At 41.1% G+C, this 27,921-nt stretch overlaps 1 protein-coding gene across 14 annotated transcripts in view; it reads right to left on the bottom strand.

Annotated features, from left to right (window-relative positions):
• ATXN2 (ataxin 2) overlaps positions 1-27,921 on the bottom strand; it is a 49,322-nt gene that overhangs the window by 18,067 nt on the left and 3,334 nt on the right. For 5 of the 14 annotated variants that reach the window (XM_064392400.1, XM_064392395.1, XM_064392397.1 and 2 more), the window contains exons 2-17: positions 24,392-24,428; positions 22,754-22,813; positions 21,985-22,056; positions 21,627-21,777; positions 15,026-15,150; positions 13,738-13,829; positions 10,935-11,132; positions 10,253-10,431; positions 8,541-8,750; positions 5,981-6,163; positions 4,327-4,515; positions 3,528-3,635; positions 2,563-2,633; positions 1,567-1,874; positions 1,074-1,137; positions 804-956 (exon numbers count right to left, since the gene is read on the bottom strand). In XM_064392400.1, coding sequence (XP_064248470.1) covers positions 804-956; positions 1,074-1,137; positions 1,567-1,874; positions 2,563-2,633; positions 3,528-3,635; positions 4,327-4,515; positions 5,981-6,163; positions 8,541-8,750; positions 10,253-10,431; positions 10,935-11,132; positions 13,738-13,829; positions 15,026-15,150; positions 21,627-21,777; positions 21,985-22,056; positions 22,754-22,813; positions 24,392-24,428 — 2,200 coding nt within the window. The remainder of the gene's footprint in view (positions 1-803; positions 957-1,073; positions 1,138-1,566; positions 1,875-2,562; positions 2,634-3,527; positions 3,636-4,326; positions 4,516-5,980; positions 6,164-8,540; positions 8,751-10,252; positions 10,432-10,934; positions 11,133-13,737; positions 13,830-15,025; positions 15,151-21,626; positions 21,778-21,984; positions 22,057-22,753; positions 22,814-24,391; positions 24,429-27,921) is intronic. The other 9 variants (XM_064392403.1, XM_064392401.1, XM_064392404.1 and 6 more) reach the window with 9 other exon arrangements.

The raw sequence follows: 27,921 nt of genomic DNA, 5'->3' as shown, positions 1-27,921 counted from the left end.
CCTATGAGATTTTCTTGGATCAGTGTCATTAAGTCTGCACGGACACACAACTGAGACCAGATGGTTGGCAACAGCCAGCCCAGGAATGCTACTGCTGCTACTGCAGGCACTGGGCTCACCCCGACAGCCCCACAGCAGCTTTTTGGTATAAAGCTGAGTCAGGAGAGGGTTAGGCTGAAATATCAGGGGTAGGTTCCTCCCCCAGAGGGTGCTGGGGCACTGAACAGGCTCCCCAGGGAATGGGAACAGCCCCAAGGCTGCCAGAGCTCCTGGAGAGCTCTCAGGGACAGGGTGGATTGTTGGGGTGTCTGTGCAGGGCCAGGAGCTGGGCTGAAGATCCTTGTGGGCCCCCTCCACCTCTGGATATTCCATGATTCTATGATCATGGAGCTAGATTTGAAACCCCAGTGATCCCTACAACAACCAGAAATCAGCAGGACACAGCTGGAACAAAGAAACAGTTGCAGAGAGTGAGAGACTATGCTTGGAGGACTGGGAGGAAACCTGCACAGACCCACAATAAATGTGGGCTGCTGGCATTTACAAGTGTTTAGAATTATCTGAACATCCAGATTGAGGGAGCACTGGGAAAAGTCAGTATTTACACAGCCAAAACTTAACAACAACATGATTTATATTTACAAGAGCAATACAAGCTGCACTATTTCACTATTTTAACTCACAGCTCCCAAGCTGCAACAAGCTGATCTTTAAGGTCCTTCCCAACCCATTCTATGATTCCTAAGCCCTGCCCAGCTTCCTGAGGATCTCTGGGAAGTGTTGAGGAGTTTGCAGCACTTTACCTGCACGCCTGGACTCACTGGAACCGGGTACATCATATTTGGTGCAAAACAAACAGGCTGAGTGTACACGGGGGTTGGCTGCTGATGCCCCACCATGGAGGGGCTGGGCTGAGCTTGAGGACGAGGGGAGGTTGGTGTGGTAGAAGGTTTCGGCTACAAAGAGAGGTGAGCAATGGATATGGCAGGGTTAGTTCTGAGCATCCTTCAAGGAAAAGGTTGGTTTATAAAGATCTGCTCAAAGGCACTGATAAACAGCATCAAATCACTTACTTGAGCAAAAGATCGAGGGTTGAACTCTTTAGCATTAGGATTAAGTGTTGATTTTCTAACTTGCCTAAACATAAAGAACAAAAAATTAAGTTGGCCATTATTCTTTTACAGGAAAATCTGCAATTAATAATTTAGGAAACACCTCACTTCCACCTGTGAGTCAGACTTCTGAGAAGTCAAACACCTCATGGCATGCAAAAAGCCACTCTCATTGAGGGACTCTTACTACAACTAACCACAAAAGTTTTCCAGTTGATACCACAGCTCATGTGAGCCAGAAAAACATTGAAATAAGCTTTTAGATGTGAACTAGGCATCAGCAGAACCAGAGCTCTGCACTGAGTCAGGAGATGACTTTCAGGGCAGTCCCTTCCCCTGTGGCTCCTCCTGTGTAACAGCACCTAGAGCCAGGAATGTGTCACCCAGTCATGACTTCTGCACAAGGTCTGCTGTTAATAAAGATGTGCTTATTCCAAAAGGCATGATTACTCACTCAGAAGTATCCTTCTTCTCCTCTTTGTCCTCTTTGTCTTGTTTACTTCCAGGCCCAGATGTCTGTACACCCTGGGAGGTCACCTCAGGCCCTCGCTTTTGCTCAGAGCTGTTACTCATGGAAGGAGAAATACTGGGACTGTTGGGTTTGCTACTGCCACCACTGGAGTTGGTGTTACTGCCAGCTTCTATGATAGACTCTTTAGGGGTGGATTCTGTCTTTTCTTTAACTACATCTCTTGATTTTTCACCTTCTCGGGTTTTGTTTAGCAGCTGATCCACTGCATCTGAAGAGGAACTGGACTGTAACTGAAAAAACCCAAGGGATATATTCAGTAAATTGATACAAAACTCAGGAGAGACCATCTAATGCTGTCACATACACAGAGTAAAACACAGTCCCACAAGCCTCCATCATCTGGAAATGACCTTTTAAAATGCTCATTTCCATTTCTACTAGGAAAGAAATCCATGGGCACTGACAGTGTTAAAGCTGGCACTGTGTAAGGAGCTGCTCAGCCACTCAAGTGACCTGTATGTTGATTAAGGAGTGACAGGAAAGCTTCAGACAACCCTCTGGACTCATCCCCTGAGTGATTTAACAGCACCACTTGAAAAGCTAACCTGATTTAATAAACCCTTCTAACCAGGAAATAAGTAATATGAATTCATCTTCAATTTTCCTCTGCAAAACTCTTCATTTAATTTTGCAACAGCTCCTCCATATGGAGTGTGAGATAATTATTTGTGCCTAATGATCAAACAGGTTTCAAGTCCTGTCTTCAGTGTACAGTCAATATTCACATTTATGTGCATTAGGCAATTGTACAAACAAGAGTCAGCATTGATTTTACAATACTTAACATGAATTCTTACAGATATTTTCATACATTAGGCAAAAGTATAAAGACCTGTTAACATAGGCAGTGTGCTCAATTCATTAAAATAATCTGGATGCACATGAGAATGATGACACCATTAACAGAGACAAACTTACCCTAAAGTCATTCTTAAATTTCTTTAAATCATCAATCTGTTTTCTATGCTCTGAAACAATTGGAGAGACACCTGCCAAATACAAGATCAACATTGTCCAAGCATTTCTAATTCAAGTTTTATACACATTACTAAGTTTGCAGAAAGATAATGGTTTTGCAGATATAAAAATGAAATCCAGCCCCTTATTTTTGGGTTTTATTTGGTACAATTCCATGACCTATGTGTATGAGCACACAGAAAGCCTCTGTGAAAGCAGAGCATTACATAACTGATTTATCTTTAGTTCTGATGCACCACACCAAGGCAGAAGCCCCGAGGTGCAGGGACTGCAGAACTCACTGAACACAAAGAACATGCAACAAAAGCCCCAACCCAGCCTGTGCCAGCATTTCAAAACAGCAAGGGAAGGAGAAACACTGGCCAAGGTGGGCTTTATGGCTGGACTCATCCTAAAGGTCTCTCCAATGAGAGAATTAATGAATCTGGTTCTCAGTTTAACAACATGAAGAGATTTTTTTTTTTTTTCTGAGAACTGAATGAACAAACAACTCTACAGAAACAAACAAATGTAAGGCATAATAGGAAAAGCACAGTTAGAAAAGCTCTGCTGACCACGATGCTCAGAAGTATTGTGAGCACAGCTCTGAGCAGAAACATATTCAGTCCAAAGGCAGCTAAAAAGCAGCTCTGTGAGCAGGGGAAAGAAAGAAGGGAGGACAAAAAAAGAAAAAAACCAAGTGAAATCACACCATCCACATGAGCATCTTTACACTTGGTGTTGATGGAATGAGTCACAAACAACATTTCAAAGTGCCACTTCACAACTGCATGACCACATTTCACTGTAGAACACCAGACTGCCTCCAAGCCTTCTTTAAAATGCCAACTAAAGCAGCCAGGAGAGCAGGTTTAGTGTGCACAATTCCTACATCACTGCAGTACATGAAAGCTTTGGATACAAACCTTTGTTTTCAGGTTTAGAAAAACTAGGAGAAGTCTCACTTGGCTTTATATTCTCCTTGTTTCCAGTTGCAGAATTTTGCCTCTGGTCCTGAAGCCTTGTATCTTTAGCTGGAAAAGAAATTTCAAAGTTATTGTCTTATACACAACTCCAACTGACCAAAGAGAAGGCAAGAGACAAACAGGGGAGAGATTTAAGCATTTTTAGCTTGAAAAACCTTTTAATTTACATTTCCTGCTACCTAGTTGGTGCCTGGAGGACCACCCTCCCTCATCCTCCTTCCCCATCCCACTGTCTAATGAAAAAACCCAATTAAACTCATCCCTCTCATCATACACAAAACCTTAACCACACTGAACAAACTGTAAACTTAGAGCCAATTATTTTCAGCAGTCCAAGCTCTTCATACAGAATGCTACAAAGATTTGAGAGTTCTTAGACATTTGACTGTGCTCCTGAATGGGTTTTCTTCCCCATTCCTTTTGCTGTGTTTGAAACCAGTGTCCTGTGTTTTCTTTAACTTAAAAAAGAGGCAAAAACTCATTTTGGAAAAAAATATTCTCAATGAAGTCAGACACCTATAAACCCATATTCCTTAAGGGCACAAGAAATTAATTGTAGATATTTCTCAGAAAGCCTCTCTCCAACCTTAGTTTAAAGCTGGAGAAATGGGAACTCACAGTAAAATGAAATGTATCCCAAGTTTTCCTATGATTCAGCAAGCAGCTGTGCTCTTGCCTGGGCACATTCCTTGTCAGAAATTGGGAATTAGGAATTTGCAAGGTAGTGAGGGCCACTCACCTTCATTGGAGGGGGTGACTGCTCTGTTGGATGCAGGGCTGGCAGGTGTAGGAGAGGCAGCTGGAACAGGCATGGCAACAGATTCAGTGGGAATAGTACCAGGCTGAGGAGAAGGCAGAGCTGGTCCCATGGGAGTGCTGCTCTGCCTTGGAGACCTAGGCCTGTGTGTTTTAGGGGATAATCTCGGAACTAGAAACAAACAGGAAAAAGCAGTTATAGGATGAGCTTCCCCATCTGCTCAGCAGTTTGTTTTTAGTTTTAAAATGGCTACAAACATGCTTTGAAACACTTTGTGAGGTATCATGTAGTAACTGAAAACCTGTTTACCTTTCAGGCACATCTCCTAGTTCTTTACAAGGCAGCATTTCATAGAGAATGGGGAGAATTCTCTGCAGATTGTCCCCCAAAATTTATCACTGCCCTCTAATCCCACCAAGAATCTGCAAAATGCTTCCCCAAGTCCCCAGCAGTATAACTACAACAGCTCACATTAACCCAGTTTCAGGCAGAACACAAAAGGTGGTCAGGTCTCCACACAAAGAGATGTAAAACATTTTTTAAGAGGGCTGAAAAAACACATCCATTTTACAGTGTCCTCTTTTGGAGGTTTGCCAGCTGGAAAAAAAACAACACAGCCTATTGAAAAAAAGAGTGCTTTTAGGTATATTTTTGCCCCTGTGTTAAAGCAGCAAGGAAAGTTGTGTATTCTTTGAACAGTAAATTGTAGCTCCTGCTTCCTGCTCATCCCACTTGTGCTTTTTGTGACATATTAACTCCCAGTGAGCGAGCAGAAAGGCAGGTAAGTGATTTAACAGTCCTACTTGCATGTTAATAATATATAAACAGGGAAGGTGAATCACAAATAATGCCACAATAGAAGAGTTGAAGTTTTTTCCACAAGGCAACAAGCCTCTGTGGGTCTAATTTATACCTTCTGTCTGAGAAATGTGTTCCCACTACGCTTCTCTAGAATTCTGCACTGCTAAAAAATACCCAAAAAGGACCTAAAAAGGACCAAACTGTTGCTCTTTTGCCCTCAAGGAAACACCCAGCTCCTCACAGCCCACCAGAACATGGCCTCAGCTCAAGAGCTCCAGACTAGACCTGTGGCACAAGACTGAGCTTAAAGTCAAATATTAAAAAAATATATTAACAGATTAAAAATAAGACACTCTATTACTGCTCCTACAGTAGCCAAGAACAACATCACCACTTAAAATCCATGTAAATTTTAAAGGAGAAGTACATCCAGCTTAACTTGAGTATCAATTCATCTTTTAACACCAACCTTCCTCTACCCAAACACCTCCTTCATTTGTAAACCACAGTCCAGCCACGCTGCCAGAACCAAACTCAGGGATGCAGTGGCAAATCTCTAACTCCTCCAATAAATCCCCTAAAATGAATCCTTCCAACAACTAATTCCCACACTTTTCCTTCCCTTCTCTCCACACAGCACCTGCCTCTACAGTTAGGACAATATTGCACCAGCTCTCACTCGGCTATCTGGGAACATCCTTCTCCCCACTCCAACCTTAGCCCAGAATTTGATTATTCAGAGCATGAATTGCCTGGAAAAGGCAGGATTCTGCTGAGCATTCCCACTCTAAGGATCCCCCTGCAAGCCATCTGCAATAAGCCAAGCTTTACCTACCCCCACTGACAACTGATGACCACGTCCCACCTGAAGGGCTGCCTCGTGCCACTGCAGCAGTAGATGCTTCCCCAGGTGCATTATGAGATACAAATTCTAAGCCACTTGAAATTGTACCCCTACCAGTAGAGACTCTGTGACCTCGAGGGTGCCGTTGAGCCTTTGGAGACATCCGTGGAGGCCCTGAGGAAAAAAAGACAACCCCACACAATAAGTGCTTAAAGTCCACCACAGAAAACCCAAATATCTCTTCTTAAAATTGCAATTCATCTTAAAAGTCTCAATAAAGCAGCAATAAAATCAAGCAATTGGCAATGATAGGCTAAAAAGGCATTGGTTCAGCCAGGCTGCCAACACTCATCACCTCCCCAGGGCAGCTCCTGGGGGTTCAGAGGCTTTATCAGCACTGAAACAGGTGTGCAAGGGCTGGATTTAAAATATTTCAATCCAAATCCACCCCTGCCAAGTGCAAGCCAAGCCACAAAGGTCAGTGGTGCAGCTTGCTGCTGGATAAGCACAGTTCCAGGCTATCAAACTTTTTTTTTTTTCCCAGAAAATAAAAAATTCCCAGTGCTTTTGTCAGGTGGTCAGTGATCCCAACCATTTATAGTCACCACTGGCTGACCAATGCTCTTGGGGAATTTCAGCAAAGCATTCTCTGCAGCCAGGCTCAATTGCCTGCAGCAGGTCACAATTCATTTACAAGTCAGCAAAAATTGCAACTAAACAAGGGATTGTTATCCCAAGGTTCAAGTCATGCATGTTTAACACCAGAAGCCAAAGTCATAAGTGAATACAGGAATTCTGCACAGCCTGTACAGCTGCCACACCACAGTCATGCTCAAATCTAAGCAGCAATACAATTCTTGCATCCTAATAAACATTTTCTTTACAGGATTAGACTCAAATGTTGATACTTCAAAAGCAAAAACTGTGTGTGAACAGAATGTGGCTGATTGCAGCTCATTTTTAACACAGGTCAGTAACAGGGTCAAGTTCAGATAATGGCTTTTAGGTTGCAGAAGAACTGCTAAAATACCAAGCACCTTTCCTGGTTACATAAATCTTTAAATGTCAGCCTCTATTTTAACCATGAATCTCAAGTCCACTTCAATGCAAATTTCACACGGGTGAGTATTTTAAATACACATTTCCCAGGAATAATCTTGCAGCAGTAGGAATGAAACATTGCAGTAAGCAGCAGTTCACTGCATGCCTGACAAACCAACCACAAGTGCTAAGAAATAATTCAGTTTGCAGGTGGATTCTCAGTTCCTTACTCCAGAAAAAACCCACAATAAATGGACAGTAGGCCAGACTCATGTGGCTACCCCCCACTTTTTGGTCAGGAGCATTTCCAGTGCTCCTGCTGAGTCCCAGGGATCATTCCTCTCTCTGCCATGGCTCCAGTGGAGCCAGCTAGAGCACCCACTGCAAGTTCCAGGGAGCTCAGTACAACCACTTTGCATTCTCTAGGCTTGCTACACTGTGCTGTGCAGGGCTTAAACACACTTGAAATAAAAATTATAAACCATGTTCCTTACTGCACCCTCCCAGGACAAATTTAGTTGGGATAATTCTGCATACCAAAGATTCACAGGTCAGCCTCTCTCTGTGTATTATTGATACTAGGGAGTTGATTTATAGTTCTGAATAAAAATTTCCTACAAATTCACCTTTGAAGCAGCTCATCCTACCCCATTCCACATTTCCCTTCTCTGAATACAGCATTTTTATTATCATTATTGTCATTGGTTGCTTTATAAGAGGAGATTCAATGATTTAGTTATGCTTTTTGTGGAACAACTGTGTTGTTGATATTTTATATAAACTGGCATTTTATATAAATTGAGAGTCCTAAAAATGCTCCCTAAAGTTGATTTAGTTATGAGTTTTGTGGAACAACTGTGTTGTTGGTATTTTATATAAATTAGCATTTTATATAAATTTATAGTCCTAAAAATGCTCCCTAAAGTTGATTTAGTTATGAGTTTTGTGGAACAACCTTGTTGTTGGTATTTTATACAAATTAGCATTTTATATAAATTTATAGTCCTAAAAATGCTCCCTAAAGTTGATTTAGCTATGAGTTTTGTGGAACAACTGTGTTGTTGGTATTTTATATAAATTAGTATTTTATATAAATTTATAGTCCTAAAAATGCTCCCTAAAGTTATCAGGTCCTGCATGTTGCTGTTGGTTAATTTAAGACACTGAGCAGCGTTTACAAAGCTGAGTTTAATTTCATACCAAACTCGGGAAATTTCACAGCTTTCTTTCGTTTTTGTAAAGCTCTTCAAATCAAACAAACAGAAAAAAAAAAAACAAACCACCAACCAAACCAACAAAACAAAAACAAAAGGTTAATAGAAATAGTCTGATAAACTAAAGTTAAACACAAATTATAGGTTAAGTAATGAAGAGGAAAAAAAAAAAAAAACCGAAAACAACTCTCGTCAACAACAACTCACGGAGGAGTTAAACAAAGACAAAACCAAAAATAAAAAAAAAAAAAAAATTAAAAAAAAAAAAACATGAACAAATCGTGGTATATTTGTACCTTCTGAAGACATGCGTTTAGGCATAGTAGAGACAGGAGCTGGAGAACCATGAGCAGAGGGGTGAGACGGGGGCCTGGAGGGCCGCGAGGGGGGCCTGGAGGGCGGCCGTGTAGGGGTGGCTGCCCGAGGTGGAAGAGAGTTGGGACCTGACTGGTAGCGAGAAGGTGGGCGAGAGGAAGGAGATGGGCAAGGCGATGGCCAGGCAACACCTGACAGAACAAATGATATGAAGGAAAGTATAAAAACTAAAGAAAAATATTATGGGGGGGGGGGGGGGGGGGGTGTTGGGGGAAGGGAGGGCAACAGAAAAAAAAAATAAAAGTAAAATATGACAAAATGATTTTTTTGGGGTTTTTTTTCACGGTTTAACCCTTTGGGGATGGATTGAGGTGGTAATTGAGGAGATAAAGTCTCTGTAGGGTTGGGTTTTGCCTTGGTTTTGGGGTCAAATTGAACTTGTGAATGTCACAGGCTCCCCAAAGGGTTAATTGGGATCTACAAACACTACTAAGGAACAGACAGTAAAGTTTGATCTGTTAGCCTGGCATACCAATGCTCCACAGCACCCAGCACTCCACAAGGTCCTTCACAGCTACCAGAGGTTCTCAAACAGCTGTTCACAAACAGTACTGACCACACAAACTGCTACTTTCAAACCAAATGATGAGCAAATATCCATCTAGGAGCTGGATCTTTACAAAAACCAGCGGTGTTCAGTGTCTGAATGCTGACATTTATGTCTTTCTCACTTATCTGAGGTATTCATGGAGGATTTTAATCTAGGATATAGGGCTCATGGTTTCCAAAGCAGAATTAATTGAATTTACAAGCCATTCTGAAAATTTTAGGTCTATGATGTTGATTCAGCAGAGTAATAGGGTGAGAGAAACCACAAATACTACAGACAAATTTCAAGGTTAGCATTGTTTGGGCAAGGCTCAGTTGTCCATCCTTTACAGAGCTGACTCTGGCTTTAGAAAGGAAGTCTCACTTACCTTTAGATGCTTCTCAGACTTCCTCTCCAGATAGATCACTTGAGTATTATACATTTTTCATTTATTCACAGCAATTTATTCTAATAGCATTTTTAAATTCTACAAATAATGCCATGAGGACAGGCCACTGCTGAAACCCATCTCCAGAAATGGTGTTTGGCTTCTGGGACACCAATTGCTGCCATGCAGTGCCTACTGATGCCTGGCTAGAAACATCACCCATGTGTCCAGAAAATACTCAAATACCCATTTGGAGGGAAGGCTTAGGATTCCTTTTCTCTAACGCTGTTCTTGTTTCTCCCCTCCCATTTTTATAAAGCCAAGCAAGTGGCTTTATTCTTTTCCAGAAAGGAAGAGAAGCTTCCTCCTGCCACTGCCTTTCAGCAGGTGTCAGCACTGCTGCTCCTCCACCCAGAGCTTTGCAGTGCTGATGCAGTTTTTCATCTTTAAAACCACACAGTGCACCATCATCTAAGACAAAGGTGATTGAGGAGGAAAATAAATGACATTTCTGCTCTGCAAAGCCACAGGCAGCGCAGTGCAATGAGTGTTCCTTTGTGAATTAAACCCAAATCCAACTCACAACCTCTGTGTTAAATGATGAATGCTAACCTGGTTTATGGAATACACAAACCAATCCCACAGCATTTCAACACAAAATGAGGTAATTCTCTGCAGTGTTAGGAGGTACATTCATTCAGATTTCAGATACTTGCCTCCGTTAACTACTCTCTGATCTGCTCCAGAGTTAGGGCTGAATTCTGAAGTGTGGGATCCAGACCTTGAGATTGGTGGGCCTGATCCAGACTGGCCCATCCTCGGTGAGTTTTGTCTTCCACTTCCCCAGGACAGGACATCTCTGTTCCTCTGTCCAGGTGGAATGTATTTATTTTCTCTGAAACACAGCAAATTTCTATCAGTGTCGAGACACAACTGGGAGGCAACAAAAAGCACCCCATTTGCTCTCTTTTTCTCACATCAAGCCAAGGGAAAAAATCTAAATAGTATCAGATGTTGACCCAACAGTCACCTCATGAATTGGCTTTTGATAGTGGCCACACAGTCCACTTTATGAGCCCACAGGCACTGAAGGATTAACAGTAATGCCTGAAATTCTCCAGGACACACCGAAACCACTGCCCCTTCCTGTAATTTGGGACAAATTCACCACGGTGACAGGTCAGAATGGGGAAGTTTGTTTCACTACAGAGATAATACAGGGCCAGGCAGAGGTGTCCAAGTCAGCCTGAGTGCCAAAACCAGCACAGGATTGTTTACACAAGGCTCCAAACCTAATCAGGCCTGCTGAAAAAGCCCAGTATCAATGAGCAAACTGCTACAGCACCAAAATACCTCCATAATTTAAATAAAAATACTATTCATAGTGCACTCAAGTACCTAGTGTTCACACCATGTCCTTCTCTTTCATTAGCATTTCTCTGAACAGCAGTATATTTTTCTTCTTCTGTCCTTTCATCATTTTCCAAGGCAACCCGAGCTTTGTATTGGGCACTTGATTCAATTTCCTCTGCTAATTGAGTTGCTCTGGCTTCCCGCTTTAAAAACTCTTCTGAATTATCTCTTTCTAATGGCACCCTAAAAAGACAATGGAAAGGAAAAGAATCTCTGAAATGCATTCAAAAGCACAAAGGAGTTACAAAAATCACACAGTGTTGGTTCTAACCAAGTCAGAGGGGAAAAAAAAATCTTGCTCCTAAGCCAGTAGACTTGCTGTCTTTTTTTTAAATACAAAATTCCTGGGCTGGTTTGATATTATGGACAAACTCAGGGTCATTTACCTGCCTAGAGAGCTGAGGACAGGGTGCAGAACTTTTCCACAGGATTTGTAAAATCCCCAGTCCCTAAAGCTGTGCAAAGGCTCCAAATTTTAACATGGATGAGAACATCAGGAACAAAAAGCCTCAGACTGCTGTTTACATAGGAAGCTACTCCAAGAGCCCAAATTTGAATTTTTTTTAGCTATTTACACATTGCCAGCAGACACAATCCTACTGAAATTAGAGAGAGTGACATCCTTACTCCTTTGGTAATTCCAGCCATAGAATTTCAGCTCTCCCAGTTATGAAGAACTGCAGAAAAGATGGATGCAACACTTCAGAGCACAGGACCAGAAATTCCTGACTCATCTCTGAGTACCAGGACCTCAATCCCATTCTTTCCATGTCTCTCTCTATGGCAGGCAATGGAATATTGCAAAAAATCATCCCATAGGAAGGAATATTGCAAAAATCATCCCATAAGAAAGCCACCAAGTCAAAATTCAATGCATGAGCACTGAAACACTGAAAAAACCCAAGCAGGGATGGGATCATACCTGGCACCTCCTTCTGCCACCCATTTTTGGGGTTTACCTGTCTGAATGTTTGTGTCAGGTTTTAAAAAAACAACTTTTTCCCCTGATTTTGAAGTTGCAAAAGTTGTTCCACCAACCTTACTTCAGAATAAGCTACATAAAAATACAGAACAGAGCTGAGGCTTGGCCCATGCTCTGCTGGGCATTACAGAATCACTGCCCATATTTTGAATAATATAAAGAAGAAAAACAAAGAAAGTAGGTGGAGATACAAGCCAGGTATAGAATAATACATGCAAAATTGCTCAAGTGTTGGTGGCAGAACAAGGAAAACAAGTGGCTTTGCCAAATTCCAAGCCAGCACTCAGCTGCACAAATTTTTCCCCATATTTTTGGCCAGTCAAAACATTTACTGGCCTTATCAATGGTAACTGCAAGAATATTCAATAAAACCCTTCAGCATACAGCTTTGGCTCAAATAAGATTTACATGAATGCAAACCTGATCCCAGGCCCCTCTGTTAAAAACACAGTAAAGGAGAACAGCCAATAATCCTCATTTATTTAAAGTGAGTGCAAAAAATGAAGGGATGTATGGCAGCCTAAAGAGGCAGGGAATGATTTCATGTTTTCTAACAGGCCATTAAAGATGAGAGAAAGGGGATGGACAGGATGACATTGTTCAGAACCCTGGTGATGATCAATACATTTTCTGGAACACAAACTTGTACCTTGATGCAGTTTGACAAACTCTACCTGCTATTGCTTAGCTCTAGGAAGAGAAAACAATCAAACAATAAACTCTTCAGCTGCACATCTAAGCATTTCATGGAAAATCAGGAAAAGAGCTTCCCAGTTTAGCAGACTGATATGCAAAGCAAGTTGCTTGACTAGGGGGAAAAATGGAATTAATTTAAAGCCACCTTCAGGTTTTAATCTGTTTCCATTAATATCCAGAAAGCAGAAAGATGGAAGACTGAAGTTCAAAAGTACAAAAAGTACTTAGAGCAGTGAAGGGAAGGAAAGAACAGCTTCCCCAGGATTCAAACATAAGCTGATTAGGACACTTTGATTATCACCATGTTACAGGTCCATTTGCACAAAACACAGAAATCACATTGCTGAACCACAGACCTGCAGACAAGTGCACACACACAGACACAAAAAGCAAAATATTCACTGCTATTCCTTGATATTGATAAAATACATTTCTGCTTTGGGGGTTAAAAGAGTGGGGAAATACTGAAGCCATTTCACAATGGCTGTGAACATCTGCAGTCCATTTGTGTTGCAGTTGCAGTGAACATTAGAGCTGCAGACTCTGGGGAATAAATCACTGCCAGAGTAGCCAGAGCAGCCTTTCTACCACTTCTATATTCCAGTTGTTATTATATTTAACTAAAACTTCAGTTTAGAGCTGGACAAGGCTGCTAAACAAGCACACAACCCCCACCCTGGTTATCAGCAGCTTTTCAGCATTCCAGTATCTTCCAGATCAATTGTCTCAATAAAATCAGGGTTTAGCCAGACTGCTCTGCTAGGTTAAACAAAGAACTATAGGTACAGCAGCTACACACACAGTAATTCACAGCTTTCCACCCTATTCCTGGAAGTTTTTGCAAGAAACAAGCCTTATTGCATGGCTAAATTCAGAAAACTCTGCAATGGGAATGAGCTGTGCCCATTTAAGGGAATATATAAAGATTTCTACATCTAACTATTCACAGAAAGCTGGCAAGGTTTCTTAAGCACCATTCATTCATTGCTTTTGCAGTTATTTGATTCTACAACTTCAGAAACTATGCAAAATGAGCTGCAGAATAGAAAGTTTGTCAAACCAGGGAGAACATTCAATACAAATCTAATAACAAAATATTTTGGAACTTACGTATAAGAAGATAAACTGCTGTCATAAGTTGACACTACACCATAATTTTCTTCATTGTAACGAAACATGTCATTGGGATCCCATCCATTAGACTAGAAGAAAATGATGCTTGTTTTTCAAAATGACACTGGAAACACATTCCCTTCAAATTAAGGGCTGATGGCAGAAGTTTTAAACCTTCTGCCCTTTTTCCTGGGCCTATGAATTCACTGTCCAGATAACAAAGTTATTAATGCTACAGTTTATTTCAGGGAGCTTTGTTCATCAGCTGCACAGATTTTACCTTCAAAATTCCTTTTTTTCTTTGTTGTGAGTCTTTGCACTGTTTTTAGGAGGTTTTTTTAAGTACACGCTTACTCTGTATTAGAAGACTACTGGCTAGCAAGACACACATACATTAATATCTTTTTTGCCTTTTCTAAAAAGTGCAATTAACACTTCTGAAACTTTTCAACAGCACTGATGGAATTACCTGAGAGGCACCACAGGCAGAAGACTCCTGTTGATCTGCACAACTGCCCCACTTCAGTAAAATTGCTATCACAGCTCTCAAGCACAACAGTAAATGCTTTGAATATTTTATAAAAGCATTGAGAGTACTGGGTATTCCAATAAATCTCAGCTCTACAGCATGGCCACCAAAACTGGCAGGAGAATTGTTCTAGCCAAAGTTAATATGCTCTAATCAGTAATATTATCTCCTTGAACACACTGCAGGCTGAACACCTGGCTACAGGAATTTCTGCTTGAGGAAAAGCTGACTGCTGTGATATATGAGGACATGGCACTTGAGGCCATATTCTTCATCTAATGATTCATAATCTGAGCCTGTCCCTGTGCCTGGGTCAGGCTTCCATCAATTCTCCCCATCTGCAGCCCAGGGACACTCAGCAGAGCACAATCTCCCCATCATTTCCAAGTGCAATGACAGTCAGACAGGAATGCTCTGATTAAACATAAATCACTTTGGGGCATTGCTGGATTTGGAGTCCTTAACAAAAGCTGCTCTTTGGGTCCTGGAGTCCAACACAGCTCTTACCACAGCAGCTGCCATTGCTCAGATTTTGCCAAAAATGCCATTTGAAAGGCAGCTATTCTCAGCCAGATCGCTCCAAAGGGCTGTGGCAGCTGCTGGCAAAGACTGAACATCCACCAGCACAATGCAGGACAGCAATTTTGCTCCTCCAAAGCTCATTAGCAGATTGAAATTAAGGAATTATTTCAAAGCATGTCCAGGGAAATAGCTCATTTTCTACTGATGGCCAGAGATGATCAAAGCATCACTCACGACATCGGTCTCCAGCGCCTCCAGCTCCTCGGAAGCCGTGTTCTCTCCTCCATCCCAAGGTTCCAGATCCTTCTCCTTGTGCTCTCCATTAACTTTAGCACTGATGGCTGAATCAGTAAAAGCATCTGCAACAGAGTGAGGAGGGTTGGGACCAGTGAGACCAGTTTGGGTAAGTTTGCACACTGGTTTTGGCTGAGGAACAGCACGAACACAGCTGAATCACAGGCACAATATCATCATTCCCCTTCTCTTGGAGCTGCTGGACACCAGAAAGATCTGCTCCAGATTAAAGTACAGACTAACTTCTCCACATCAGAAAATAGAATTATTTTCAGTTATTTCAATACATTTTCTACAATTACATGTATATTTATTTGGGAGAAAAAAAGACAACACAAGGATCTCTATTCTTCTGGAAAACCAAAGACTTGTATAAAATTCTTTTCCAACCAGCCCACACAAGTGCACACCACAATAGTGTGGAAATATCAAAAAAAGCAGGAAAGCAACTCCCTAAATGGGCAAAATGCAATTTTCCTTTCAAATATCCAAATTTCTTCTATTTCCACAACTCCTCAACACACCAACAGAGCCATTATCCATGAGCTTGGTGCTCCCATTTCCTGTGACATGAACAGAGGGGTCTCCTCTCCTGCCAGAGTTTTTCCAAGCAGCAGCTTATCCAAATCACACAGAAAAATTCAGGAACTCTCTACTTTTTGTTCTCAACAACACAAGAGAATAAATAATCAATAAGGTTCTTCTATTGTTTATAAAAATTGTAAAAAAATCAAAAAATAAAGATCACAGGCATTTATTTTGACTTGTTCATGTTTCATTCAAGCCAGACTTAAAAAGGAATAATACCAGAGTATTTCAATTGCTGTAAAAATACATCTAAAGCCATGCACCAAGCTGTTGTATTTGTAAGCAACTGGATATCAGAACTACACACAGAACTTTAAAAAATCAAATAAGCTTGTTATAAGCTCATAAATAAATAAATCAGCCTAAAACAAATAAGTCTTCAATCCAGAATCTCCTATCATCATTGTGCTGATGAAATAAGGAGCAAAGATTTCAGACCTTTAGAAAAGATGAAATCAAACCACCAGGCAGTGCCAGATAAGGAAAAACATGGCCTAAATTAACTTCTGGCAAGATCTAAAAATCTGCCTAAAAAAAAAAAGAACTTTAAAGCTATTATGAAAAGAATTCCCAACATATGAAGTTGGCCACTGATGTAACAGCTTTTACACAATCACTGAAGATGTTTTAGAGACTGTTGATGCTGCTTATTATTCCTGTTTTACCCAATCTCACAGTGAAATTCTGCACATATATTGGATAAAAATTCACTGTATTTGGTCTCTCTAATAACAGCCAGCACTATCCCATGAAATGCTCACAAAACCAGCTTTTAAAATATACTTTATTATAATATATACTATAAATGTGTGTGTTCAAATGTCATCTGAAACTACACAGGAACTCTGAGCTACAACTCATAGTTAAGTAGGAGCTAAAGAGCATATTTTTGAGATTTTTAAGGAATGTAAACTCTGCATTTACCTTACCAATACCCCACGGCTTAACTCAGATAAACCAATGCTGCTCCTGCCCCAAACATCATTAATTCCATGTTTTATTTCTGCTCAGATTGGGACATTTCACACCAAACCCAAGTTGGAGGCTGTTTATGTCTTTTAGGAAACTGAAATTTGTTTCTGCATCTCTGGGAATGGAGGGAGCTCCTCTCCAGTGAGATTAGATAAATATGAATTAGGAGCCTGATGGCAGCACCTGATGAAGGCAATCTGTTTTTCAGAAGGGTGTTTCCTTAATTTCTATTAAATTCCTCCAGGCAAACTCCACACAACTGTGCCATTTTGGATACTGTGAATAAAATACCAGCTTAACAAGACTCATCTACTCAACCCACTAATTTTCTTCTTTAAACAGCCACATAAACATTCAGAAGCGCTGTTATTGTAATGATACAGACAGAAAAAACACCCAAGTCAAAACAAAAACTCCACTATCAGCAAGTGCTGCAGGTCTGAGTAGGATGTGTGCAGTCACTGCTGAGTTTCCCAGTAAATCCAGGGAATCACAGGGCACAGGAAGCTCCACTGCTCTGCATTCCTCTCTCATTTTCCAATCAAAGTCACAAGTGAGACTTTGCCTTTTTAACCTCTACAACTCAAAGAAAACCCAAAGACAGGAGAAATTCAAGCTACAAAGGCACTCCCAGCCAGACAATGTGGTCTCAAGAGCATCCAGGCAAAGTTTAAGTGCAGCAGGATGGTACCTCAAGGCACAGATCAGAATTTTCCTGGAACAAACAGCAGGGCAGGCACATGGGAGAGCAGAATTAAAAACCCAGCAAAGCCTCTCCCAAAATTAATCAGCAACAAACTTGAGAATGAATGTGAAAAACTTTAAAAATAACAGTTTCCCAAACAAAAATGTGGCTCTTAGGATGATTAATAAGTAGAAGGTAAAGCATGAGCTGCTGCTGGAAGTGCTGATGGCAGAGCAATAACTGACAAGACACTGCCCAGGCTCAGCTTTCCCCTTATCTGGTGCCTCTTATCTCTGAGCTGTTGAAGGAGCAATTCACATGACACCTTGACAAGGCCAAATTTTTAATCAATCCCTTTTCTACATGGTAAAACCTGAGTTAAAGATCAAATGGGACCTGGTGAAACACGGGGCTGAGGCTGTAACACTCAATTAGCCTCCACTGCCTCTGTACCTGCTTAATGTGGCATTTCCTAAGCAGAGGAGTTGGGTATCAAAGACCTTGTTTTAAAGCCTGGTAAAAAATCATTTTTCATGAATGGAAAAAAAGTCCCAAGGAGAGCTCTATGCAATGGAAATTCATATTAAGGCAAATTAAAAATACACATTCTGCGAAAAACTCAGCTGGGGCAAATTCCTTAAGTGTGTGCTACTAACTGAGTTAAAGAAAAAACTGCCAGAGCAGAGCAATTAAGAGTCCGGGTTTAATTAATTTCAATGTCTAACATGCTTGTTTTCACAAACAGATTTTGGTGAAGAGCACAAATGTGCAATTAAGTGCCAGTCTGCAGCTGAAATGCCATTAAACCAATCAGTGTTACGTGCCAAAGGTGCTGATGGCACTCACTGAAGCTTTGATCAAGTCAAAGTAAACTGAGGTTTCGCCTTAAAGGTTTCAACAGTAAACTCTGATTTGTTTTGTAACTACTTACTACTGATTTGAAACATTAAAACCAGTTACCACCGGCTCTGCAGAGCCAACATTTCCTTCCTTTGTTCAAAAGATGCTTTCTGCTATTCCCCTTGCAACACTTTCTCTGGAAGGATGCCACGCTCAGAGCTAATTCAAGGAAAAACTTAAATAGCCAATTCTCTTCTGCCTTTCTTTTCATTGGATTTGTAGTATTTTCCTCAGCATGCCAAAAAACAATAAAAACATTGCAGAAGTCTTTTACTTTAGCACTAAGTTATGATGTTTGAATTGTCTTGTCTTTAAAGAGAAGCCAAGAAGGCAACTCCAAAGCCTGACTGAAATTTGAATCCCATGCAAACCAGCTCTGTGGACTGAGCAGTGTTCAGGGCTCCCAGGAAACACTTTGGTGTAAAATCAGGACAAACAGAACCTCCTGCATCAATCAGGAGCCCAAATCACCTGGGCAGCAGCAGCAGGATCTCAGCACTCAAAGGTGAAGCAGAAGATGTGCTAATATTAATGTACAGCCAAGGATTTCAGCCTGCACTGACAGTGGGGTTTTAGCAGCTGATTTCCACTGCACATGCAGAAATCAGTGTCAGTCCTTCTTTAGGAGCAGACAGAACAGTCTGGAAGGGGAATGATGGGTTTAATACAGCTTCACCTGAGTTTTCCAGTGTATGTTTCATTCATCAGCCTGCCTGTACTGCAGCAAACCTCAATTCCACAGAGAGAAACCCTCCCCTTCCTCTGGAAGCCAAACAAGCACCTCCAGGAGCTGCAAGGTCTGTGCAGGCTGACAGAGCTGCAAATAAAGGCCCAGGAAACAGGGACACATTGATTTTTGGAACATTCACAGCCACAACACCCCTCCCTGTGCAGACCTACCAATTTCTCCCCCAGTTTCACAATCTGGGCAGACCCCAGGCTTTCCCAGGGGTGTCTCTGAAGGTGCAGTGTCATGCTTGGCACAAGCCCACGTGTGCTGCTCCAGTTCCACCCCCAGGCCTGCAGTGCTGCTCCCTCCCTGAGCTCTCTGGCTGGGTTATCAGCTCCCTGCCCCAAAGCTGCAGGGCTGTGATAGCACTGCGAGCTGCCTGGCAGGCTCTGGCAGAGGCTTTCACACTCAACTCTGTGTTTCTTCTTCTGAAAGGAGACTCCATCCCATTCCCTTTCTCCCCACCTGCTGCTCTTTCCCATTCCTCTTCCAGTCTCTTTTTCAGAATCCAGAGAACATCTCTGCTCTCAAACCTGAGGGTGGACCAGAAGATCCAGACCCACAGCCAGGAGCCCATTTGCCCACATTCCTCCAGCCCAGCAGGGAACAAATGCAGAATAAAATCCACAGATACTTATACTGAATTGGGATGAATTAAAATTTTCAAAACAGTATCTTCTGCAGATATTTATTTAGTTCAAGGGCTCCACAAAATCTAGAAGAGTCCTACAGGGTAAGAAACTACACAGAGAGAATCACAGAATAATCTGAGCTGGAAGGGACCCACAAGGACCATCAGGCCCCAGCACCCCTGCTCCAGGTAAGCCTCCCAATGGAGAGCTGATGAAAAGCTCTTTATTTGACTATGATTTTAAAGCTTTTCCAACCAAGTATTCCCAAATTCTCCTCACCTGCCTGTGAAAGTCAAAAACCATTGAGGGTTAGACAATTTAAAAGTCTCTGTTCCCAGGTAAGGGTAACCAGAGCACCAAGCAGGGACAATTCCCAAAACAAGGAGCACCAAGGAGTTCAGAGTCAGTTTTCACTCTAAATCATCCAGCACCACCAAGATTTGGGTTTATTTACAAGAACAAAGGCCAGCAGCTCCTTCATGCACATTCCCAAACTTCCAGCCTTTTCAATCCTTGCTTATTTAATTTCCCAGGAAGCAGAAAACCCCTTGTTGCTCTAATTTGAAGGTGTGATCAGAGACTGAGTTACACTTTCAAGTGTCATTTCCAGATAATGTATTTTTGGGACGAAATGGAAAGCAGATTAATTCACCCACTCTGACTTATCAAGGTCTGCAGCCTTCCAGTTTATCTTTCTCCCCAAGTTTTTATGGCTTTATTTCAGCTCTCCAGTATTTAAGAGATTTAGACTCAGTCATTCCACCTAATAAAGTGAACTGAGGGACTGTTCAACCTGAAACAGTCATTTCCTTCTAGAAAATGTCCATTGAGCAATTATTCCTAGAAGCAGTAGTACATTCCTCATTCAGTCTGCTCAAAATCTATAAAGATTGGGTGAGGCAGAGCCCAGTTTGCATTTACATTAAAGTGATGTTCATACCAAACCCATTATAAAACAGCTCTCATGTAATTTAAATTCCAAGTCCCATCCAGAACCTGGAACTTATCTGCATTTCAATGCTGCATTTGCTCTGACATTATGCATCATCATCTGGGAAAAGCAAAAATTCCTTGAAACAACAAACCTCTCATTCTGCAGCTTTAGATCAGGCAAGAACAGGTACAAACACAAGGTGAAGAGAGAAATTCTCATTAAATGTCCTCAAGTCTCTACTCATCTCTAAGTCCCTGCTAATGGGAATAAAACCTGTGTTCCAATAAGCACTGAGCTCCTGTGACAGTTGTTAATCAGCCTGTAAATGTACACAGAGACCATTCCACCCCATGCCATAAAAACCTGCATTTTCTTTTATTCCTTATCCCAGAAAATCAGCAACATTAAGCATAAAGACTCTGGAGATTTGCTGCCCAAAACCAGAGAAATGTGCAAAGGAATAGAAGTGACTCATGAGCTCTTAGGTTCCAGAAGAATAATCAGGGGCTTGGAGGTCAGACATTAAAACTATGAAGACTGCCTGCAAAATTGTTTAATTTGAACAGTTTCAATGTCTTCAAGATTTTAAGATTTGTCTGTCACCTCTCTGTATTCTGGAGAGCTTTACCTACAGGTCTACAAGGAGTAGAGGAGAAATTAAAACACAAACAGAGGATTTTAAAAGCTTTGTTTGGAGGAGTATTTATAGAATATTTCTATGAATGCATGTTTAGACACAGACTATACCTCAGTATAGACTATATATCTCAACTCTGAGAAATTCTGTATTCAATGATTCTTGCATAACACTTAACAGAGAAATTTAGGAAGACATTTACAAAAATGTGTCTACCTTCCATAGAATCTGTAAAATATTCTGAAAAACCACTAAGGCTTTGTTTTCCATACACCAAAACAACTACTCAAAAATACACTTTTTTTTAATTTATGAATTTTTGATTTCACAAAGTGCTGAAGTTTTGCACTCTTTAAGAACTACGAATCTAAATATGAACTTCAGTATTTGGATTCTAAAGCATCTACTTCAAAAACTTTGAATTATAATATCAAACCATAAAAAAAAATTGAAGCAAATATACCTCTTCTGGCATAATTGGTATCCATATCCTTAAAATGCACCATAACAAAGTCTGAAGACTTGAACAAGATACTCTCCAGGATGTCCTCCCGTTTTGGCCCCAAACTGGATTCTGCAGTTTTCCGATGAGCAGCATCAACCACTAAATCACACTGTGGGAAACACAAGCACAGGGCACTGCTTTACTGCACACTCAGCCCTTCAAAAATTTGCAAAAGCTAGGTATTTACAAGCTGCTTTAAATCTAGGCATGAACTGTAAATATAATTCAGAGTAAATATTACAATTTTAATCAAATGTTGGTTATTCGGTATTAGGAATTTTCACAACAGGGAAGAGTCAAAATGTAAAAAAATTACCTTAGGACTGTAGGTTTTAAAAACTCCTTCATATATACCACCATTTTTCACCTGTACTTCACATTTGGATCCCTAGAAGGGAAGAAAAAGGAGAATATAACTTTCTACCAAGATGATAAATGGCATTACAGTGATTTTCTAAAACATGTGTTCTGTACATAGGTCCAAAGTGTAAAAACACAACTCAATTTTTAGCCAAATTTCCTAAATCAGCATCTGCCCATTTATAAATACACTGCTGTGCTCTGCAAATTCAAATAGCTGGGTGTGTATGGGCAGTTCTGAAGGGATTTAAGATACTCACTGGAGAATATTTTGTTCTCACAAGACTCTTGACCAGTTAAAACACACAAAGGAGGTTTTGTGCAAACCCCAAATCTGTGCCTGTGTGGGTACAAATAAGGATAAAAGCTTATCCTGGCCTCAAGCAGATGTGGGACAGTCTGCCTTATTTATTTTGCCATGTCAGGGCTTCCCTTAAAATCTTGGGAGAAAGGTTTTTAATCCCTGCACATGCACTCATTTTATTTATCCAGAACCACTCTAAAGACAGGAAATTCAAAATACAACCAGTGCACCTAAGAAATCTGCTGTACCTCTGCAAATCAGAGTTAAACCTTTCCAAGCCTAAAATTTCTGTGATCTTTTAAAGCTCAACTTTGGCATAAAATGTTTAAAGTTTAATATTCACTCCTTTATATTACAATTAGTGGATTAATTAACAATTCCCTGCCATAAAGGAACCATTCTTCCAAATATGAAGACTTACAACAACTGATGTGAGTATGTGAACCATTCTCATGTTTGCATAGATGCCATCGAAAGAAATCTGAAAAATAAGAAAGTCATCATGAATACTGGAGAAATTCCAAAGGCAGAGCACCCACCCCAGGCTTTCATCAGTACACAGAAATCTCAGAAACATTGGGTAAAAATCTTACTCAGGCAAGACATGTGGAATGTTTATTATTAAATATTAATATTAAACATGCCAGGGGAGATTCTCATAGGGCCCCTGACTTTTCTCTGACCAGTTAAAGATCTGACACCCTCCCAAACAAGCTGAAAATCCCAGGAGAGCCCCTCATGTCACTCCATTAAGGAAATTCTCTGGCTGGCTGGGTGCAGCTGATATGCACAGATTTGAGGGATGTCAGCAGGGCTTTGTTTTTAAACAAAAAAAGCCCTGCTGGTTTTAAGAACCATCAAGAGAATAAAGCACTTGCAGTGCTGTAGAAGCAAAAAGGTGTTTTCAGGCCTGCTCAAGCTCATCCTTTCATCTCCCAGCCCTGATTGCACACATTAACAGCAGCTAAAGCCATCAAATTGTGGAGTGCTAAATTGCCACAAACCCTATTATTAATTTAGTCCAAAGTAACTCAGTGCAGCACCAGGATTTGCAATCCTGACTGGGAGAGCTGGGCAGGTGTCCCCAGGCTGCTGGAGGACACATTCACCTCAGTGCAGGTGTTTTGTTGCAATTTCTGGTAGTTCTTTATGTTTGTAAAACAAGAGATGCTAAAACAGCTCTTGAGATCTCACCATATTCTGATTTTTTCAACTGACAACATATTTTTAATGGTCAGCCACTTTCCTGGGCTGAACAGACAAGTTTGGGGACACTCCTGTGCTCAGCACATCAACATTAGGGAAATTTTAGTGCTTGCCTATGACTTTTTCCATCAGTTTTCCTCAAAGCTTCTTTAGTTTTTCTCAAGTGTCTTGGTATCTTCAATAAACATTTATGTAAGCAAACTGCAGCCCTTTTAAATCTTCCTGCTTCTGCTCCATTCCCCAAAATTAGGCATCTTTGAAAACCAGGCCAGCAACAAATTGGCAAATATTTGATTAGTGAAGTTCAAAGATTCACTCTTTCAATCAAGATCCATGAATTTAGCTCTGATAAAATGATGTTCTGCGAGTCAGGCCACATCTACACTCCAGTAATACAAAGGCTTGAGAACAACTAAAGCTGCACATTGGAGCTACTGAGAACAATGGTTCAGCAAGTTTATAGTAAAGCTAAACAAAGTAGTTCTTTTTGTGTCATTAAATGCTGCCTTACTGTCATCTGTTTAAGGGAGAAGCTAAGGTTAGAATTTTCAGATAGGAACTAATTCAAAAAGCACTGCCTTAAATTACATGTTTTTTATATTTTCAGCTGTAATTGCAAGAAAATTAAGAATATTTATATTAGTGCAGTCAAAAGTTTAAGTGAATCTTCCCCACTTCAACCCTCCCAGGAGACTTAATGAATGTGAGATGATACTCTTTAGAAAATTGTATTTCACTCTGAAGTATCCACCCACCATGGTAAAAAGGGAGAGAATATTTCAGTATCTGCCATGCTGATAAGTTGTTTCCTCCTACCCTGCATGGGCACAAAGAGGAGAAACCACAAACTCACCGTAGGCTGAGGTGGTCCTTTGCCACTGCTGCGGCCTCTGGAATGAAACACACACATGGCAGATGATTAAAGAGCTGCTGAAACTGCTCCACTTCCTACCAAGCAAGAATTCCAAACCCATCTTAATTTAGAGTTGAGAATGGGGTCAGGAAAACCAGCATTCCCAGAGGGCAGAGCCTGACAAGGACCCGCTGGGTTTATCTCCAACCTGCTGACCTGCCAAGGGCCATCAGCAGGCAGGGGGTTACCTGTGATAAATTAAAGGATAAAATGAGGAAAATACTAAGTTTGTAAAATCAGAGCAAGAATGAAAGAATAATCCTGCAACTAAAGCAAATTCCAAAACTTTAAGGCACACAAAGGCAAGCTCAGCCTCAAGCCCTACCCAGCACAGGGTCCCTTCCTTGAGCCAGGAGGCTCCAGATGTTGTCACTGTCTCAGATTTGGGCCACCCAAACCACTGACCCAGCCCTGACTGTGAGGTTCCACCTACAGAGCTCGTTTCTAACTGCTCTCACAATGCTGCAAACCCAATAATTCTGTTCATCCCCCCAAAAATACCAGTTCCTCCTAATGCCAATCTGTCACTGTGCAGCACTCAGGACACCTGGGGATGCTCAGAACACCCTGGACACTGAGAAGGGTCAGTCTGTGCCCCCCACCCCAGGCACCTGAGCCCCAAAACATCCCTGCAGCTAAAGAAGCCCCCAGATTCTTCAACTCCACTGGTGTGCCTTAATTCTAAGCTCCTCCCTTGTACCAAGAAGTCCTAGTTTCAAATACTCCTTATAGTGATTTAGATTTGTGTTATGACTTCAGGAGCACTCACTGGAATGTGAGGCAAAAATAAATCTTCTGTTCTATTAAAAAAAACCCTCAATTTTTTAAATAGATTCACCTTACTGACACACAACCATTTCAATAATGACACCTGAAGAATCATGTCTTGTTATCTAAACAACACTGAAATCTAAACCCAACTGGATGTCATAGAATCATGGAATGGCTGGGGTTGGAAAGGACCTTAAAGATCCATCCTCATCCCATGGGCAGGGACACCTTCCTCTGGACCAGGCTGCTCAGAGCTCCTGAACACCTTCTTTAGATGCCAACTGCATTGAAATGCTTTTAAAAACACCACGCTGGGGCTGAATACACCCTACCCCCAAAATAATAGGTTCTTATAAAAGAGAGCTCACAGGGTAGTCAAAAAATCAAAGGAACTTCTCTCAGAGAACATAAATAACCCTTCAATAAATTCTGCCGAAATAAGCAAAGCCATCAGAGAGCCATGAAAGGCCTTAATGAGGAAAAAATGAAAAACCACTAAACTATCACCTGACTCATTTCCAACAAGCTTCTGCATCAGAGCTGTGGTCTCAGAGCATCACACACGCTGGGGGCATTGGCTGATGGCAGAACTGCAGATTTGGGGGGCCCAGCAGGCATCTTCAGGATATTGCAGAGAGCTAATCTCACCAAAAAAGGCTCGAATGCAAATAACCTTTATTTAACTACCCATCAGCCTTAACTTTCTACAGGGCAGCTTCACAATGTCAGGCTTGCTCTGGAGCAAATCTCACCAATTACCAAATGTGACATTTGTTAAATGGCTTCTGAGAGAACTGAAGCCTTGTGAACCTGGAACAGCTTTTTTTTGCATAATTTTCAGACCCTTCTCTATCTGAAAGTCGTTTCAGCAGATGTGGAACCCCCACATAAGAGCCACAGCTCAGTTTGATTTGTCCTTCTACTACAATCAAAAATGTGATTTTGGTCAGAACTTGACCAAAGTCAAACCATTTTACCAGTTCCTTCTGCTGCTTTCATAGATTTTAGAAGATCCTCCTTTTCCTCCATCAGCTACAGATCAAAAGTGAAAGAGTTTTGTGTTTTTGCAAGAGAAACCACTCCCATTTTTAGTGACAAGTATTCTTAGACCTGAAAATAACTGGGTTGCTAGACTGGGCAGAAAGTGTGGAGTATTCCCTTTAAGCATCAACCCAAGTATTCCAGATTTTCCATCTCTTACCACATTTCCAAAATTACTCTTCCTACCCACACTTCTTCAAGAAACAAACTGATTGTGCACATCCACACCAGCAAGAACTCCCAACCTCTACATGAGCCAAAAATTAAAGCAGAAATTCTCTGATCTATCAGGTCTCTTTATAGATCTGACCTCTTGTTTTCCAGTTACAGCTGTTAATCACAAACCATTGGGGGAAAAAAAACCCTAACACATTCACCAAGATGAGAAAAGAAATATATTTACCAATCCTACAAATGCAACAATTTAGCCAAAATTGTATCTTCTGCTAAAGCCAAGGCCACCAACTTGAGTTTCATATTGCAATAGGTGAAGACTCAAGTTCAAAGTATCATTTGACACATCTTTGATGCAACATATGAAAAAAAACCTCAGGACCTTTACAAAAGCTGAAGGTAGATGGGTTTTGCCAGATGTTTAACATAATTTGGAACAGCAGGGTAACAAAGAAATGGAGGTGAGGGAATCTAGGAAGGCTCAGTAGCAATTTAGCCCTGCTACCTAAAACCCCATTTTCATTAGGGTAAATATGGCAAAATAAAAAATAAATTCATTTTGCATTGCAGATATGTGGTTAAAGGTAAACCTGGGGGAAGGCAGGACAGCCTGGCAGATCCAAGCTGGAAACCCTTTGCTTTGGGGTGGCAAAGTCACAAACTCAGGACAAAGTAACAACAGGGCAATTAAACTCAGTGCCAACCCCCTGGCTCCAGCAGTTACACCCCAAGAAGCAAAGTCTCCATCAGGGCCCAAAAGCTGCACTATAAATGTTTCTTCCCCAGCAGCAACTTGCACATTTTTTTCTATTTTTATGAGTATTTCCTCAGCATCCCTCACCTCCCTCCTTAATGTTTACATGCCAAGTAGAGTGTTTGTATAAGCAAAACAAGGTCACGCATTTGTATTTTCCCAGTTAATGCAAGGGAAACAAAGTCACTCCCGGATGGGAAAGAAAGTCTCCAGTTTTGTTTCCAGCAGCATCTTCACTTTGAAACTAAGAAATAAATGCAGCCACACTGCAATTAATGTCTGGAGCAGAAATGTAGCTACAAAGCCTTGAATTTAAAGTGTGAATGGATGTTTCTGGAGCACTGACTGACATTGTTGCAGCTTGGAAAACAAATTTACAGGGTGCTCTAAAGAACTTTAGTGCAGAGAGCTGGCAAAGCTTTTCTTCTAAGGGAGAAATCTGAAGTGCAAGGTTTTATTTCAGTGCAGTGTTTGGCTCTATAAAGTCGAATGAATCGAAGATGTCAAAGGAGGATTATGCAAGAAGTCCTGCAGCTTTATTTTCTGTAGTTTTTCCCCCAATACTGACATCAATAATGTCAATTCCTGTCTCGACACAGGGTGACAGCTTCTACAGCATCTGGATATTAACAACCTGACTAAAGTCTGGCCCAGTGCACACCTGGAACCTGCTGATGGCTTAGTCACTGAAGAACCTTCACAGACATTGCTATGAATCAGTTGTTAAATT

The sequence above is a fragment of the Passer domesticus genome, chromosome 17 (genome assembly GCF_036417665.1).
Source record: "Passer domesticus isolate bPasDom1 chromosome 17, bPasDom1.hap1, whole genome shotgun sequence".
NCBI classification, from domain to species: Eukaryota; Metazoa; Chordata; class Aves; order Passeriformes; family Passeridae; genus Passer; species Passer domesticus.
The sequence above is the reverse complement of the archived record's forward strand: the minus strand, read 5'-3'. Positions and strand labels throughout refer to the sequence as shown.